The sequence below is a fragment of the Onychostruthus taczanowskii genome, unplaced genomic scaffold, assembly GCF_017590055.1.
Source record: "Onychostruthus taczanowskii isolate IOZ18803 unplaced genomic scaffold, ASM1759005v1 scaffold195, whole genome shotgun sequence".
Classification (NCBI taxonomy): Eukaryota; Metazoa; Chordata; class Aves; order Passeriformes; family Passeridae; genus Onychostruthus; species Onychostruthus taczanowskii.
This window is the reverse complement of record NW_024499184.1, coordinates 293,155-310,496: the sequence shown is the minus strand read 5'-3', so window position 1 is coordinate 310,496 and position 17,342 is coordinate 293,155. Positions and strand designations below refer to the sequence as shown.

Genomic DNA, 17,342 nt, shown 5'->3' with positions numbered 1-17,342 from the left:
CCCTCACCTCCTCCCGATATCAGCCCACTGCTAGGCAGAGGCAGCTCCCTCCCAAGGCAGGCACGAGTGCCACACGGAAGTCACGGCACCACTCGGTTCACATGAGACCTCTGAGACCTCGGGCGAAGGAGCTGGGCAGGGAAACCACAGCGTGAGAGAGCCCAGGAGCCTCCAGCCCACCCTGCACACCAGCGCTCTCCTTAGGGATCTGCCCCGAGGGGCTCCGGGAGAGAGGGACACCCAGGAAGGCTCTCCGCTTCACCATGCAGGTAGGAACAGAAACTGCCCTGATATTCCCAGGATGCTGCTTTTCAGCACCTCTGAGCACCTGTGCCTTGGAAACACGGGATACACTAACCTCCAATCTCTACCACTCACCTGCTTTTAGCCTTTAAGGTACAAAATTCCTACCACAAGTGTGTGACAGGGAAAGCAGGATGTGCTGCCGGTCCCATGCACCATCCCAGGGTGCAGTGGGGTCACACTGGCCCCACAGTTCAAAGGTGCCAGGGCACAGATCAGGGCATGATGGTATGGATGGAGCTTATGTAAACCTAGGAATGAGCACTGCAGAGGTGACAGCCCCAGGTGTTCCAGCAGCACCTGGAATACAGCAAGGGCAGAGGGGGAGCTGTGATCTTTTTCTTCTCTAATTTGGAAGAAAAGATGTGTTGTTTTTTTTTTTTCCTGGGAAAAGCCAGACAAACTCTCCAAAGTCAGGGCAGCCAGGTGTTCCAGCAGCACCTGGAATACAGCAAGGGCAGAGGGGGAGCTGTGATCTTTTTCTTCTTTAATTTGAAAGAAAAGATGTGGGTTTTTTGTTTTTTTTCCTGGGAAAAGTCAGACAAACTCTCCAAAGTCAGGGCACGTAGTAAAGGTAGAGATCTGTCTGTGCAAGCAAAGGCTGTCCCACTTCTCAGCAAGCCATGGCTGAGGTGGAAGTGCTCCAAGGGAAGCTGCGTAAGAAACATCCTGGAGATAAGACCAATTTGATCATCTCAGTGTGGGTGATAGGAACCACCCAATCCCACACCAATCCATGACTGGAAAGGAAAACAAGGATGCCAGATCCCATCCAGGTCCTTGTCCTGAGTTACTCACACAGATGACTCTGAACACAGCCCAAGGGCGCCTGTGGCCATTTCCCAGAAGGGACTCTCAGGGCAGTGGGTTACCTGGCCGGGGACAAGGACCAATGGTACACCTTGGAGGCACAGAAACCCTTTTCAAACACGGAAATATGGAAATTCCTGCTTCCCATTGTGCCACTTTTACACCTTTGCACAGCGGCACCTCCACATCCTGTTCCAACCACGGGGCAGGAAGGAGTGAAACTGAAACTGTCCTTCCCGAGAGCAGGGATAGAGCCCAGGTGGCCTTACCTGCACCTGATCCCACTGCCCTGCAAGGCCAGAGCACAGCAGCCACTGTCAGACAGCATCCCTAATTCCCAGGAAAAAACAATTAGTTGTGAGGGTAGCAGTGATCCAAAGTCCCTGCCCTGTGAGGCTATCCCTGCCCACACATCCCTGCCTTCCCACCCACTGCCCTGCAAGGCCAGAGCACAGCAGCCACTGTCAGACAGCATCCCTAATTCCCAGGAAAAAACAATTAGTTGTGAGGGTAGCAGTGATCCAAAGTCCCTGCCCTGTGAGGCTATCCCTGCCCACACATCCCTGCCTGCCTTCCTTCAGGAACTGCAGCAGCAGGACAAGGGGGATGGCTTCAAACTGCCAGAGGGCAGGATTAGATGGGTTATTGGGAAGAAATCCTTCCCCAGGAGGGTGGTGAGGCCCTGGAATGGATTTCCCAGAGAAGCTGTGGCTGTCCCATCCCTAGAAGCGTCCAAAGCCAAGCTGGAAAGGCTTGGAGCAACCTGGACCAGTGGAAGGTGTCCACACCCATGGCAGAAGGTGGAACTGGACAGGCTTTAAGGTCTCTTCCACCCAAGCTACTCTGGGATTCTGGGATTCTATACACACCCCATATGGCCCCCAAAGCAAGCTGGGCACCTGCATGGCAGCCTGAGCCCCAGCAGCCACCAGGATGAATCCAACATCCCGTTTGTGAGCCCACCTTGGTAACCCCTCAGCCTCTTCCCAAGGAAGTGGATGGGCTGGCTGGGATGCTTAGATGCCCAAGAGGACCATCCCTACAGGTGTTGGAGATGGCAGCCACATGGGAACAGAAGGTGTGATGCCAGCAGGTCCCTTCACCTCATCTTAAGCTTTACTGGGGACAGCAGCAGCAGGAAAAGTGTGCCAAGGTGGCATTAGGAACACCTCAAAACGCTCCCATACCCAAAGGATGGCTTCCCCTCCACATCCATCTGCAAGATCACAGGTGGCACTGGCAGGGAATTGCTGCAGGATGAGGCTGGTGCACATGGAGGCTAAGAGAAACCAGCCAGGCAGGAATGAGCCAACACAACAGCAGAGTGTGCCAGGCCAGATCCATGCCAGCATCAGAGACTGGCAGTAGGCAGATCCCTGAGAGACTCCCACCCCCTCCCCTGTGCCCAGAGAGGGGCTCAGACCGGGATACAGGGAACTGCTGCACCCAATCCTGCCCCCCAAACCTGGCTAGAGCAGGTGACACCAGCAGAACCCTCCCCCTGCCTCTTGCTACCAACTGGGGTATCTTTTATCCAAGAGAAGTTCTGGCTCTTGTTACAACAGCACCTCAGGGGAAGAGCATCCCTCTCCTCAAGCCTTCCTGCCTCTCATTCTTGTCAGTCTCCTCACAGCTCTTGTGCTCTGGCTGATCCACGTGAGTGAGCATCTGGCAGAATATCTCAGCCTTTCCTCATCCCGGCCTCTCTGCTCCCATGGCCTCATTCTCCAGTGAAAGCTCGGGATGCAGATCTTACATCAGGGCACAGTTGCACCACCATGGCTCTGCTGCCAAGATTACAGCTGGAGGAACTCGTCTGGCTGGCTGCTCTTTTAGGTCACAGTGTCTCTGGTGACACCAAGTGACAGTATTCCTATCCCTGGGAATTGCCATTCCCCTTCCCGCTGCTGTGCTGCGTCACCTTCCCTCAGGAACAGCGGAATAATTGTGGGGACACACCACAAATCACACCAAAGGGTGGGAAAAAACCCCACGGGGCAGCTGATGGCTTCAGCTGAAGGAGAGCAGGGTTAGACAGAATACTGGGAATAAATTCTTCCCTGTGGGAGTGCTGAGGCCCTGGCACAGGGTACACAGGGAAGCTGTGGCTGCCCCATCCCTGGAAGTGTCCAAGACCAGATTGGAGCAACCTGGTCTAGTGGAAGGTGTCCTTGGGGGGACTGGATGGGCATGAAGGTCCTTTCCAACACAAACCATTCCATGATGCTTGCTTTGTGCTCCCCCACATCTGCACCCTTGGATGTCTGAGTGTAATCACCTGTTCTCTCCAGAGCCACTGACACACAGGAGGGGAGCAGGCAAAAGCCAGAGTTCAAGCAGTGTTTGGACAACACTCCTAGGCACATGGATGTTTGGCGTGGTCCTGTGCGTGGCCAGGAGCTGGACTCAATTATCCTTGTGAGTCCCTTCCAACTTGGGATATTCTATGATTTTATGATCAGTAGCTCATCCTCCCCTCTCTGTCCCTTGGCTGCAGCCTGAGGCATCCAGCATATTTTCCAAGGAATTTTTTTTCACCTGCTTTCCTGCAGGGTTGTGCCAGCCTTCAGATGTCCGCTCCACTCTCCCTTTACTGGAATTTAAAACTACTTCCCCACCCTCCCCAAAAAGCCAACAGTGCCCTATCTGACAGGAACAACTGACGAATAGAAAAGGCTGATTAAAGTCTGTAAAATCCACTGTAGCATGAAGAGAGAGGGTGAAAGGTAAACATTTCCCCAGTACAAATGTCACAGCATCAGGTGAAAGAGCTGAGGGAGGGTTTTTCTCCTGGTCCAGATCCCTCACAGCCCCAGGGCACAGTTGAGCACAATGAGTTCTAGGGGAAGCTGCACACCCTCCCAGGGCAGCAGTCCCTGCAGCATTCCTAAACACAAATCCCTGGCTGGCTTGGCAAGACCCCAAACTGGTGATCAGGAGCATGTGGGAGAAGGTTTCCCACAAGCCTGCTCTTACCTTCCTCTCTGTGCATCTCTTGGAGGCTGCTGGAAGAGGAAAACACAGGATCTCCCAGGGAGCCTGCTGAAGCCTTCCCTTCACTGGTTTTCTTTTCACCAGGATGAAATTCTGCTGACTCCCTGCAGGGAATTTCCTGCTGAGGACACGGACTCCTTTGCCTCGCCGGTAAGCTCTGCTCCTTCTGCATCTGCAGCAAGACCAGCCCAGCTCAGAGAGGGGACAAATCCTCATTTCCCTTGCTCATTCCCAGCTCCCCTCTACACAGCCACAATGGGGATCCAAACCTCTGAGAGGATGGGGCTGGGAAGGAGAGCTCTCTGCCTCCCATCCCTAATAATTCCCTGCTGGTTTTGTGGGCAGAATGAAGAGAAGTGGGATTTTGTCCTGGTGAGTGACATCCACGAAATGGGCAGTGAGAAGGAGATCAAGAGGAAGAAGTTCCTGGATGAGCTGAGCAAGAAGGGCTTCACCATCAAGGTGAGGGGCTGTGGGAGGAAAAGGCAGCAGATACTTGGCCTGACTTGGGCTCCTGCATCCCAGGAAATGGGGGAGGCCAAACCATTGAGCTGTTCACTACATCAGAGCTGGAAAATGACCCACTTGCTCAACCAGCAGAGAAAGACCCCAGCCCCAGGACACACAACTCCCCAGCCCTTCCAGCTTAGGCCCTTCCCTGCCTCTCTGGCTCTGTTTTAACAGCCCTTCTCTTCCCTTCACCAGAAAATTGAGGACACAAAGCTCTTTTACGGAGTCCGTGCCCCGCAGCACATCTTCTGGAAATACCAGTGTCTCCTGACAAACCCCAACAGCAGGCAGCAAAACTTCAGTGCCTACCAGGACGTGCCAGTGACCACCAGGTGGGTGCTGAGCTGATTTCCAGCCTCCTGCACTCACTGTTCTCCACACCAGCATCCATTTTCCAGCTCAGTTCACAGCTGTGCCAGCCTTTTCACTTTCCACAGAACCTTCCTTCACCTCCCACGTGCAAAGCAGATGGCTTCTCACTGCCCACATTTCTCCCTCCCTTGCTTCCCTGGATTTCAGTGCACACCTTCTCCCTTCTGTGCTCCATTTTCCTGAGCCACACAACACAAGTCTGTATCCCAGAGCAGCCTTTAAGCAGAATTTCTCCTCATTCAGGATACGGGTGGTGCACTTCATCCTCCAGAACACTGTGACGTCTGACTTAGGTAAGGGAATGGGGATCACAGGGGTGATGTTCAACCTGGATCTGCAGGAAGAATCCTGCCCAAGAATCCTGGGCACTGGCATCCCAGTTGCCCTGCCACTCTGGGGAGAACAGAAAAGGGGGGAGCTCAGACAAGTTAATTTGCTGCTGCATCCAGAGGCTGGGAGATTTGGACTGCAGGAACCAGCAGTTCCTCTGCTCTGTCTCCCCAAAACCGTAAGCCTAACCCTGTCCCTTCTGCTCTGCTCTCAGAGAAGCTGCATGACCTGATGAAGAAGAAGGTGTTTGAAGCAGCTTTTCCCCTGCACAAGGTGAGGCTGAGCATACAGTGCCCGGGAGGAAAATCCAGGAGAGATGGAGGAGCAGGATGGGGTGGGGCAGGGGGGACCTGGGAGTGACTGGAGCTGCACCAGGAGCTCGCCGGGTGAAGGGCACAGCAAAGCTCCCGGCAGCTGCCCTGCAGCTGGGCAGGGCACTAAGGGTGCCCTGATGTTCCTGCATCCAACCAACTTCTCTGCTCCCCAGCAAGAAGAGATAAGGGAAATACTGAAGAAGAAGTGGGCTCGCTGGAGAGTTCTATTTAAGGAACAGCCAATTGAGGAGATCAGGTAACACGGGCACAAGAGGCAGAGCTTTCTAACCAAGAGGTCCCAACTGAAACCCAGAGAGCTCAATTCCTTTTGCCAGGCTTCTGCATTGTCTTAAAAATCATTAGTTTAAACCTGGCTCTTCTCACAAGCACTGGGCTGCCTCTGCAGCTTCCAAAGTTCTTAGCCTGAGGGTTATCCCTCTGGCTCCGAGCTCCATCTGCTAATCCTGCAGCATGAAACAACCCCCTGTGAGGACTGTAATCAACCTGTTTGGTTTTCAGCCACATTCAGAAGGCAGAAGAGGTGGGAATGGAGCATCAGTGCTGCACAGCCAGCCCGAGGCTGAACTCGGGGCAGTAAAGGCAACATGGGGCTCCTACAACCACATGAAATCCCAGGAAAGAGCACAGCTCTTGTTTTTGAAAACTAACTCCATGGGCAGGGGCAGGAGGGCAAAAAGAACGTGTTACTTTATAAACCTGCCAGGGGGCTCAGGTAGAGAGGGGAGATCTTAAAATAGAGGTGCACCTCTGACAGCTGGCACAGGATACAGGGCTCCCAATCCCTCAGTCAGTCATTTCTTATCCATGACTCCAACATGCTCCTCACACCACAAAAACTGAGATACTGCCACCATGGGCATTTTCTAGTGACTCCCAAAATCAGATCTCCTTTCTGGCTGCAATTCCCACCTCACCTTTCCTCCTAGGTGCTATTTTGGAGAGAAGGTGGCCTTGTACTTTGCCTGGCTGGGCTGGTACACCTACCTGCTGATTTTCGCTGCCCTGGCTGGGCTGGCAACTGTCGCAGCTGGGGCTACTGTTTTCAGTTCCAGCCAGGTGAGGTAAGGCCCTTGGGAATGCCAAAATGCACATCCCATCCAGCTCTGCAGGTGGCTCTGAGGCACCCTTGTCCCCCTTGGTTTCTCTTCTCCTTTCTTCCAGCAAGGAGATCTGTGATGCCAACAACACCATCATGTGCCCGCTCTGCGACCAGAACTGCTCGTTCTGGGTCCTCTCTGACACCTGCACCTATGCCAAGGTAGGGAATCCCCCTTTCCAGGGCAGGCTCAAGGTAAAGGATGGGGAAACACTCCCAGCTCATGCTGCTCCCGCACCACTAAAAAGAAGCCCCACCCCAGGTCACAGTCTCCATCATCATCATGGAATATTTCACCAGTAACAAGCCCCAGTGTCCATCACCTTCCTGCATTTTGCCCTCCTGTAGCACCTTTACCTGTCTCAGGGGAGATGAGCATGCCAAGACCCCGAGGTACCACAGCCCCTGCACCTCAGTGCCCCATCACACTCGTCCTTCATCTCTTCCAGGTCACTCACATGATTGATAACGAGGCCACGGTGGTGTTTGCCATGTTCATGGCCATCTGGGGTAGGTGTCCATGCCTGGGTGCCCAGCACAGGTGGTTGGGAAAGGGAGCAGAAGGTGGAAAAAGGAACACCAACATAGCTTCACCCTTTGGGAGGGGTTTATATCTCCTCCATTTCCAGAGCCTTCAGCTCCCCTTCCAGACACAGCAAGAGACAAAACCACCCTGGTGATATCCTCCAGCTCCCCAAATATTCCTTACCTGAAGCTTGTCCTACCTGAAGCTTCTGCTCAACATAGCCTCCCCAAAGGCACCCAGCAATTTTCCAGCAGCTGCCTATAAAGAGCCACAACCACAGGAAGGAGGGGCCTCCAGACTCCACCTCCACCTTCCCAAATCACTGTAGGGCGTCTCCATTTGTGGAATGATGGGATCCCATCAGTGCCTTAGTTACACAGTCATCTGGCTTTTCCACAGCCTGTTCCCTGACCAGCCACCTCGGGAGTGGGCTGGGTGTCCCACCTGTGGAAGCCATGGCACAGTCCTGAGTGTGTCCATGGCCTGGGTCACACAGGGACACAATCAGGAGCATCAATCCAATTAACATAAGGGGTGGTTGGAATTGGAGTTGGAGAGGTGTAGCCTTGCCAGGGTGCAGTGCAGGACATGCATTCCACCTGAAAAGTGACTTATCCCAAATTCCCTTCGGACACACTAGACCAGGCCAGTGAAATCTCACCTGCACCATCCCTGTTGCCTCAGTGCTGCCTGTCCAGGGCCCTTCCAGGTCACCAAGGTGCAGAGGGGACTGCTGTCCATAGGCCAAGGGCAGTCCAGGCTGGTTTGCCATCAGGTTGGATGTGATGTGACTCTCTGGGAGACAGAGGGGTGGCTTTCAGAGCCATTCCTAAGTGTCACTTCACTTTCTCCTTCCCAATCCAGCCACTGTATTCCTGGAGCTGTGGAAGAGGGAGAGAGCCAATGTGGCCACCAGCTGGGACCTGTACGGGTGGGATGAGGAAGAGGTGAGGACATCATCTTTCATGCTCGGTGCTTCCCCTTTCTGGGCAGGAGTCACCTGGGTCTATAAAAGACACATCAGAGGGGTCCCTTGCCCAGACTGAACTCAATCAGGCTTGGCCATGCTCTTGTGGGTTGGGTGCTCACCCCTGTCCTTCTCCAGCACTGCTCATCCTGTATGTCCATTGATACAAGGGGCACAAAACGCTGCTGGGTCCTTTCTTTCCCATTTTTAACTTTTATATACATATATTTTTTTTAATTTTTTTTTTTTTTTTAAGGAGGAGCTGGCTCTGCAGCTGATCAATAACTCTCAGCACGAGCCCCGGCTGTACCAGCACTCCTACATCCGCAGCACCATCGTCCTCATCTTGGCCCTGCTGATGGTAGGTGCCAGGTGACAATGGGGACGTTTGGTTTAAGGGCACATGGACCAAAGGAGCAAAGGCACAGACCAGGTCTTTAGGGCAGTTCCATGCCCATCACAAGGATCCTGGGGCTTCCTCATGCTCACACCTCACTGTGCTGATGGCAGGGGCCTCCCACCCTTTGGGAACATGGGCTGAAGGCTCTGCTCTTGCAGTGAGGATCAAGGCAGTGACATGGATAGCAGGAAGAGGCAAATCCCAATGCACTGCTGTGTATCCCAATCCCTGCTGTGGGTCATTGGAGACTGGTTCAGGTGGAGACATAGAATCCTGGAATCACCGAATGTTAAGGGTTGGAAGGGACCTTATCTAGTCCCTCACTGTGCTGATGGCAGGGGCCTCCCACCCTTTGGGAACATGGGCTGAAGGCTCTGCTCTTGCAGTGAGGATCAAGGCAGTGACATGGATAGCAGGAAGAGGCAAATCCCAATGCACTGCTGTGTATCCCAATCCCTGCTGTGGGTCATTGGAGACTGGTTCAGGTGGAGACATAGAATCCTGGGATCACAGAATGTTAAGGGTTGGAAGAGACCTTATCTAGTCCCAAGCCCTGTGCCATGGGCAGGGACACCTCCCACTACTCCAGGTGGTTCAAAGCCTTGTCCCATCTGGCCTTGAACGCTGCCAGTGTTGGAACATTTGCAACATCCCTGGGGAGCCTGTTCCACTATCTCCCCACTCTCACAGGGAAGAATTTCTTCCTAACATCCAGCCTAAATTTCCCCTCCTTCAGTTTGTACTCGTTACCCCCTCTCCCATCACTACACCCACGAACTTGTCGGCCTCCACCGAAGGGTGCTGGTTGGCCTTTGAGGCCACCTCCAGGGCCCTCCATCAGGTGTGATGGAGCACGTGCCCTCGGTGGCTCCCGACCCCTCCCTTCCCTCCCCACAGATCATGGTGCTGATCGGCATCGCCCACGCACTCGTCATCTACCGGGCGGTGGCCATGGCTCTGTTCACGCAGAGCGACGTCAGCCTGCTGAGCAAGCACGCCGACATCATCGCCGTGATGACGGGGGCCGTGCTGCACTACATCACCATCGTCGTCATGACCAAGGTGAGGAGCCACACGGCGTGCCTGGCAGGATTTCCCCATGGACACCACCCCCACGCTCATCGTGTCCCTCTGTCCTGCAGGTCAACTGGCACGTGGCCCTCTTCCTCTGCGACCTGGGTAAGGGAAATGGGGTGTGTCCCGCCTGCAGCACCCTTTTGTCCCTGAGCACAGCCAGCCTCCCATCCCCTTCCCTCCCTTCACCAGCACAAGGCAGTTCCCAGGCAGCTCCAGACAGGGGGGCAGCAGCCCCCCAGCACACACTCACGTGTGGCCCCCCTGCTGTCCCACAGCCAGCTTTGCAGGGACAGTCATCCTACAGGGCTGAGACCTGACATGAGCAGGAAGCCACCCCAGCTCCAGGAGAGGTCACAACATGGATTTCCTCTCAGCTCTAAGGCCCCTTCTCCCTCATCTCATGGCTCTGAGGGACCTTCCTGCTTGGCTGGACTTACCTCCATCAGAGGTGGAGGCTCAGGTGGAGGGCAGGGAAGGCTTAATGAGTGGCAGATGCCCTTTGGACCTTCAGAGCTGTGGTGGCACCCATGGGGGAGCAGGGCAACGTCCCACTACTCTGACCAAGCCCCTGGGCATTGCTCCCTTTCCTAGAGAAACCACGGACCTTCTCCCAGCGGGAGAACAACTTCACTGTGAAGATCTTCCTCTTTCAGTTCTTCACAAACTTCTCCTCGCTCATCTACATTGCCTTCTTCCTGGGACGGTGAGTGGAGAACGCAGGGCAGCCAGGGTTTGGGATGGGTGTTCCTGACTCTCCCCAGGGTATATGGACAGCCCAGCCCCTCTGCCCTCCCCACCAGGCACAGGGACCCCAGCTGGGACTCAGGAGGGCCATGACCCCATGGCTATCACTGTTGCTTCCTTGCTCAGGATCAATGGCCACCCAGGGCACTACGTGCGCATCGCTGGCCACTGGAGGCTGGAGGAGGTGAGGCACCCCCTGACCCCACAAACAGCTCCTCCTCTTCCTTTCCCTACTGCCCAGGGAGCCTCTGGGAAGCTCAGCTTTCTCCCATAGCACCTCCCAAAGGGTCCCTCGGGCCCACCTACCCTGCTTGCAGGGCACTACCCCTCTCTTGTCGTCCCCTCCAGTGCCACCCTAGCGGCTGCATCACTGACCTCTTCATCCAGATGGCTGTCATCATGGTGCTCAAGCAGACCATCAGCAACATCATGGAGTATCTCATCCCGTAAGCTTCCCACACTGACACTTTACACAGAGAGGAACCCTGGTCTTCTTCCTTTCCCCTTCCTCCAGGGATGTGCTGGCAGCAGCCCAACCCTGCTGTCCTCTGCAGGCAGCCACACAAATCCCTTTCTCCCCCTGCAGCTTGATATCCCACCAGCTACGGAAGAAGAAAAAGCACCCCAAGAAGAGAAGTTTGATGTTAGGAGAGGAGGAGGAAGCAGAGGACCCCTGCAAAAGGCAGTGGCTGAATAACTATGAACTCAACGAGGTCAACGTCTTCAGCTTGTTCAACGAGTACTTGGAGATAGGTACGTGGAACAGATCCATGTGTGCTCCTTGGCTGGGGAGTGATGGATGCTAAGGAGTCCGTACACAGGCAAGGAGCCACAGCATCACACCCAGCCCCACTCTGAGACCCCTGGGACACCAGGATCATTCCCACAACAGACAGCAAGCAACTGTGCTAGCTTTTGGGGCCTGCCTCGGACCTTCCTCTCCTTCCAGGGCCACAGCTGTAACCCCAGGGTGTGCCTGTGGCTGGCTGGCTCAACTGTCCCCACAGATCCCACCCTCTGACAGCCCTGTGAGAGCTGGGTGTCCCCAGCATGTGGCTATCTCCTCTGACCCAAGCCACCAAGCAGGACAAACCCAAGCAGAGGGGGATGTCCCCTCTGCGGTGGCTTCACACCAGCACCCTGCGTTTGTCCCTCCCCAGTGATCCAGTACAGCTTCACCACCATCTTCGTGGCAGCCTTTCCCCTGGCCCCGCTGCTGGCCCTCATCAACAACGTCATCGAGATCCACATGGACGCCATCAAGATGATGCGGCTGCGCCGGCGCATGGTGCCCAGGAAGGCCAAGGACATCGGTGAGAGGGGTCCTGCCAGCACCAGGCTGAGCCCTTGAGCCCTCGTGGCTTTGGGACAGTGCAGGGAGAGCCATGAGTCGGGGAAGGACAAGCTGCTTCAGACTCTGCCAGAGGCTGAAGCGCAGCTTGGAGGCTCCTTCCTTGACCTGTCCTGAGCTGGCATGGTGGCAGTGAGCTGGCAGAGGGACCTCACCGGCTGCTCCTCTCCCACAGGGATCTGGCTGCAGGTCCTAGAGGCCATTGGCATCCTGGCTGTCATTGGGAACGGGCTGGTGATCGCCATCACCTCCGACTTCATCCCCGTGCAGGTCTACAAGTACATGTACAGCCCCTGCATGAGGGAGAACCACACCAGCATGGAGTGAGTTCAGTTCTGAGACAGTCCCTGCCCACAGCATCCCCACGGCCCTGTCCCCCCCTGCCTCAGTGCCACCACTGCAGGAGCACAAGACAGCTGAGCTGTCCCCCAAAGCAAAGTGGGGGGGAAAGGGGAGCAGGGGAACATTCCCACATGGCATCATCACACAATCCCTGTGATGGGTAAACTGAATGGAAAGGGCAGTGTGTAACACTGGAGCACTATAGGATTCCCAGGATGCAGGCACATGCTCTCTCCTGCCCTCCCCCTGTTTCTCCAAGCCTTGGCTGACTGACCCAGTTCACTCAAACTGGACAGAAGCCTCTGAGCCCTCCATTTCCACCAGGCTTTGTGAAGGTGGGCAGTGAGAGCCCCAGGTGCGTTCTGCTTCCCCAGAGCAGGAGGTACAATCCATGCTAAACCCGGTCCTTCCCCACAGCTGCTCCACCGGCTACATCAACAACAGCCTCTCCGTATTCCACATCCAGGACTTCGAGCCCCACACCAAGGTGCTGCCAGAATTTAAAGGGAAGCAGATCAAGGAGTGCAGGTAAGAGCAGCCCCCTGCCACCCCATATCCCTCACCGTGACATCCAGGCCAGAAAGGAATGGCCTGGGCTGGCACGGACGGAGCTGTGCTGCAGGTACCGGGATTACCGGAATGCTGACGACTACACCTACACCGTCCAGTTCTGGCACATCTTCGCAGCCCGGCTCGCCTTCCTCATCCTCTTCGAGGTGGGCACCCAGGGAGGCAGGAGAGGGCTGGGAAAGGGGTTGGACCTGTGCCTTGTGCCCAGGCTGGGAGTCCCTGACTGCCTTTGCTTCCCGCAGCACGTGGCTCTGTGCGTGAAGCTGATCGCAGCCTGGTACATCCCCGATGTCCCCCAGAAGGTCAAGAACAAAATTCTGACGGAAAAACACAGCAATCTCCGTAATGAACTGAGGTGGGTGATGCCCTGGAAGGTGCCAGGGGTTGCCAGGTTTCAGGATCTGTCTTGCTCTGGAGCCCCTCTTCCTTCAGAAAAAGAAAAGCTTCAAGTTAAAACAAGAAGCGATTTTGCCCAAGGAAGGACTTGGTCCAGGTTTTCCATCTAAACTTTGTTTAAAGAGAAAGGATTAAGTATTTCAGTAGGAAACAGAACCATTGTAGCTGCCCCAGTGCTGCTGTCCCATACTAAGCCCTGCTCTGGGAAGGGCTCAGCCTGACCCCTCTCCATGGCCACCCCGTCCCAGCTGCTGCCCATAATCCCAATGGGAGCAGATAGTGGGGTTCAGGAAACACCTGTGTCTTGGTTTGGAAAGACAGGTGTCTGCTAAGGAAGGCAGGAGCCTTCCTTGAAATGGAAAATGTCAAACCCCCCCCTCCAAATTATTATAATTTTGAAATTAAGGGGGTGTCAGGCAAAGATGTGGGAATAGGAATAACAGTTCTTTACTAGGAAAACTAAAAATACAAATGTCAGAGTATAAAAAAGAAAACAAACCACTGACAGAGTCAGAATACAACCTGACACCCTGTGGGTCAGGATGTTGGCAGCAGTCCCGTTAAATGCTGGCTGCAGCCCTCCTGGAGTGCCAGCTGTGGTTCTGCTGGAGCAGGGATCCTGTAGAAGGGTGGAGTTTCCCTCTGAAGCTCCAGGGGTGCTCCAGGGGTAGATGGACCTGGTTTTCCTCTGGGAATCCAGTGGAGAAGAAAGCTGCTCCTCTGGGAATCCAGTGGGAAAGGCTGCTGTGATGTTCTACATCTCTGATTATATCCTGGTAGGAATGCTTGGCTCCTCCCTCTGGGTGGAGCATCTCCCAATGGATGATGTAATTTTATCAGCAGTGCAGGGACACTCAATGGCCCATTAACAGAAGGTATTTCCCGGAGGGAGGATTGGTTGTGGAAGAGATAAAACTGCCCAATTAACAGAAGATAACTGCCCCACCTCTAACAGATGGCAAATAGAACACACACCCCCACTAACATCTTTCAGCCTAAGACAGCCTGTCGTGGTTTGACACTGGGCAAACTCCAGGCATGCACAAAAGCCACTCACTCACCCTCTGCTGCCACAGCTGGATAGAGGAGAGAAAAAATTAGCAAAGAATTCATGAGTTGAGATAAGGACTGGGAGAAAACACTCCAAGGGCAAAACAAGCTCAACTTAGAACTACAAAGTGAATTTATTACTAACAAACTCAGAGGAGGATAATGAGCAGTAAAATGAGCCCTTAAAACACCTTTGCTTCCCCCAACCCTTCCCTCCTTCCCACCAACAGTGCAGGGGACAGGGCCTGGGGCTTTTGGTCAGTTCATCACCCGAGGTTTTCTTCCACTGCTCAGGGAGAGGAGTCCTTCCCCTGCTACCCCACAGGAGAGAGTTCTCTGCAACCCTCTCCACCACGGCTCCAATCCCACAAGCAGGAATCCTCCCAAAACTGCTGCAATGTGAGTCCCTCCCATGGGCACACAGTCCTCCTAAAGCTGCTGCGGTGTGGGTCACTTTTCCATGGGGTGCAATCCTACAAGGACAGGCTGCTCCAGCCTGGAAGTAGGGCCACCTCTCTCCACCAGGTCTCCCACTGGATCACAGCCTCCTCCAGGCACTCATCTGCTCATCTCCCCCATGGGCTGTGGGTGGATCTCTGCATCCCCCATGATTCCCCATGGGCTGTGGGTGGATCCCTGCATCCCCCATGGATCCCCATGGGCTGCAGGGACACAGCTGCTTCAGCATGGTCTCACCACAGTCTGCACAGGAATCTCAGCTCCAGCACCTGGAGCAGCTCTTCCCCCTCCTTCTGCACTGGCCTTGGTGTCTGCATCTTGTTTCCTTCACATGTTCTCACCTCCTCCTCTTCTTTGGCTTGCAAAAAAAACCGTGCCCCTTTTTGTTTTGATTTTCTTCTTACATATGTTATCAACATCTCCACCTCTGATTGTCCCAGTCTTGCCGGCAGCATGTCCATCTTCAGAGCCATCAGGGATTGGCTCTGCCAGACAGGATGGAAGCTTCCAGCAGCTTCTCACAGAAGTCACCTCTGTGCCCCGCTGCCACCAAAAACCAAGCCGTGCAAAACCAACCCAACACCACAGTGTCACAGCTTTCCATCTCTGTCTTCCTACTGACTGTGGGATTTCCCAAAAACAGGGCTTTCCCACAAACAGCCTGCCATTCTTTCTCCATCTGTTTTGGGGAAGAGGCCCTGTTCCTGCTTGGAGTGTTTTTCCACACCTCCCAATGCAGACAGTTCCCTTCCCAACGCCTCTCTCCTCTCTCCCCAGCACGGCAGAATACTCCACCGAGGTGTAGCCACCGCTCACCAAGGAGAAGGAGAACACGGACTCGAGCCCCTTTCCCAGCCTGGCAGTGCCAGGGGTGCCGGATGAACCCCAGGACACGGTGCCACATGTCCCATCTGGGACCGAGCTGTACCTGAGCTGGGAAGTGATGACAAGACAGTGGCTTCACAGGAGCAGGCTGCTTTCTGACTTGGGAAGGAAGGATGCTGTGGCAGAGCCGGGATGTGCCTCCCCAGCACGGGGAGCGGCTGGGACAGAGCAGAGGCACTGGGGACAAACCCAGGGCAGCACCTGGGTGCTGTGCTGCAGGAGATCACCTGGGTCCTTGTCACTCACTTCCTTAAGCACAGGAGACACCACTTACCTCGTTCCAGGCTCCCTCTCCAGCCCTTTTGTTGCACTTTGGCCTCTTTTTCCACTGCCTTCCGTGACCTCCACTCTCACGCTGGGGCACTTGAGTCCCTTTCACCAAACTCCTCCCCGGCACAGCTCCCACATGGCTGCAGCTCCACCCTGCTGTCTCCACGGACGCGGCTCCACGGGAAAATGCCAAATACAGCTGTTATCTCGCGTTTAGCTCCGGGCTCAGCCTGGTCCTGAGAGCTGTTCCCGGCTCAGCTGCCACCAGCCATCGGTAAATAAACACAACACCCACGTGGACAACTGCCTGGTATTGCTCCTGCCTTCCTCCTCTGCCATCCCCAATCATCCCCAAAACCTTTCCTTGTCTTAGTGGGGACAATCACAGCAGGTGGCAGCTGCAGTGCCACTCTGAGGGCTGTGTGGGAGCTGGCTGGTGGGACACCAGGATTTGGCCATGCACAGTGGGAACACACCCTGGTAAACATGCCAGGATAACGGAAATACCTGGGGGAAATGGGAAAAACACAGCAAATCCCAAATGATAGGGTTATCCCAACTGTTCCTTTAGAGACATCACTACTGGCTGGCCCACCTACTCCACACAGAACGAGTTTGTCTGCAGTAGGAATGGGGTGACACCCCAGGACTGGACAGGTGCCACAGCTCAGGGGGCTCTGACAGGGGACTCCAGAAGCAGAACTGTGGGCAGCCCCCTCCTTTTCCAAAGACAGTGACCCCAGCCTGGCAGGACACCACCCTGGCACTGCCCATGTCCCACAGGGGTCCTGCCACAGACGCTTCCCAATGTGTCAGTCCTGGGGGCTGTGCCCTGAGGGTGACACACCCCAGCAGGACTGCAGGGAAAGGCACCAGGGTTAACTCAGCCTCAAAACTTTGCTCCCAAGAGCATGGAAAACCACAAATAACCCCATAGGGAACGGAAAGCAACTTGCTGAGCCTTCAGGCTTGTCCCGTTTTTGCACCATTGTGACCAAAACTAGATCTGCTCCTCCATGTAATTTACCTACCACAGGGATAACCCTGATGGACAAGAAAGATCTATCAGCTCCTGGTTTGCTCCCAAGCCTCCCTTCACCATTGCACAAATCCAACAGATTTACACTGGATTGTCCAGCTGAGGGATCACAGTGTCCATGAGAAGTGGGCAGCCCTCAAAAAAGGCTGCTCCAATACTTCCTGCCCCAAACACAGACAGCCAGTGGCTGTGGGGCCCAGGAGCAGGGGATTCACCCCAGAGATGCCAACAGGGATCTGTCCCTTTCCCTCCCACAAGCCAACAGCACTGGTAGCTTATATCCTAAACAATGAGGAGTCAGAGTCAGGGTGTTTCTCCATGGGAACAGGCTCAGAGTCCTACCTGTGACCTGTGCCTGTTTATTTATATATACATAGTTATCCAATATACATCTACATATATTTATGTATTATAAAATATAATTTATATATATATATATGAAAACACATACACTGCACCTCTTCTCTTCTTGGCCTCAAATCACGTGCTGGTTAATGCTTTTCTGGCTCAGGCTGG

At 54.5% G+C, this 17,342-nt stretch overlaps 1 protein-coding gene across 1 annotated transcript; it reads left to right on the top strand.

Moving 5' to 3' along the window:
• Positions 1-263: 263 nt before the first annotated feature.
• ANO9 (anoctamin 9) lies at positions 264-15,437 on the top strand. Its single transcript, XM_041402236.1, has 24 exons — positions 264-269; positions 4,192-4,257; positions 4,453-4,569; positions 4,813-4,949; positions 5,233-5,282; positions 5,534-5,592; positions 5,807-5,889; positions 6,581-6,715; positions 6,816-6,912; positions 7,200-7,260; positions 8,141-8,223; positions 8,500-8,604; positions 9,541-9,705; positions 9,786-9,822; positions 10,312-10,423; positions 10,591-10,648; positions 10,813-10,910; positions 11,051-11,217; positions 11,625-11,777; positions 11,991-12,138; positions 12,575-12,685; positions 12,780-12,873; positions 12,970-13,082; positions 15,410-15,437. The coding sequence occupies exons 1-24, from the start codon at positions 264-266 to the stop codon at positions 15,435-15,437; spliced, it is 2,283 nt and encodes a 760-aa protein (XP_041258170.1).
• Positions 15,438-17,342: the final 1,905 nt, after the last annotated feature.

Excerpts from the sequence above, each read along its gene's own strand:
- ANO9 (XM_041402236.1), top strand. Across the intron at positions 4,258-4,452 it reads CGGACTCCTTTGCCTCGCCG|AATGAAGAGAAGTGGGATTT; the intron begins GTAAGCTCTGCT and ends TTTTGTGGGCAG. Across the intron at positions 6,716-6,815 it reads TTCAGTTCCAGCCAGGTGAG|CAAGGAGATCTGTGATGCCA; the intron begins GTAAGGCCCTTG and ends CCTTTCTTCCAG.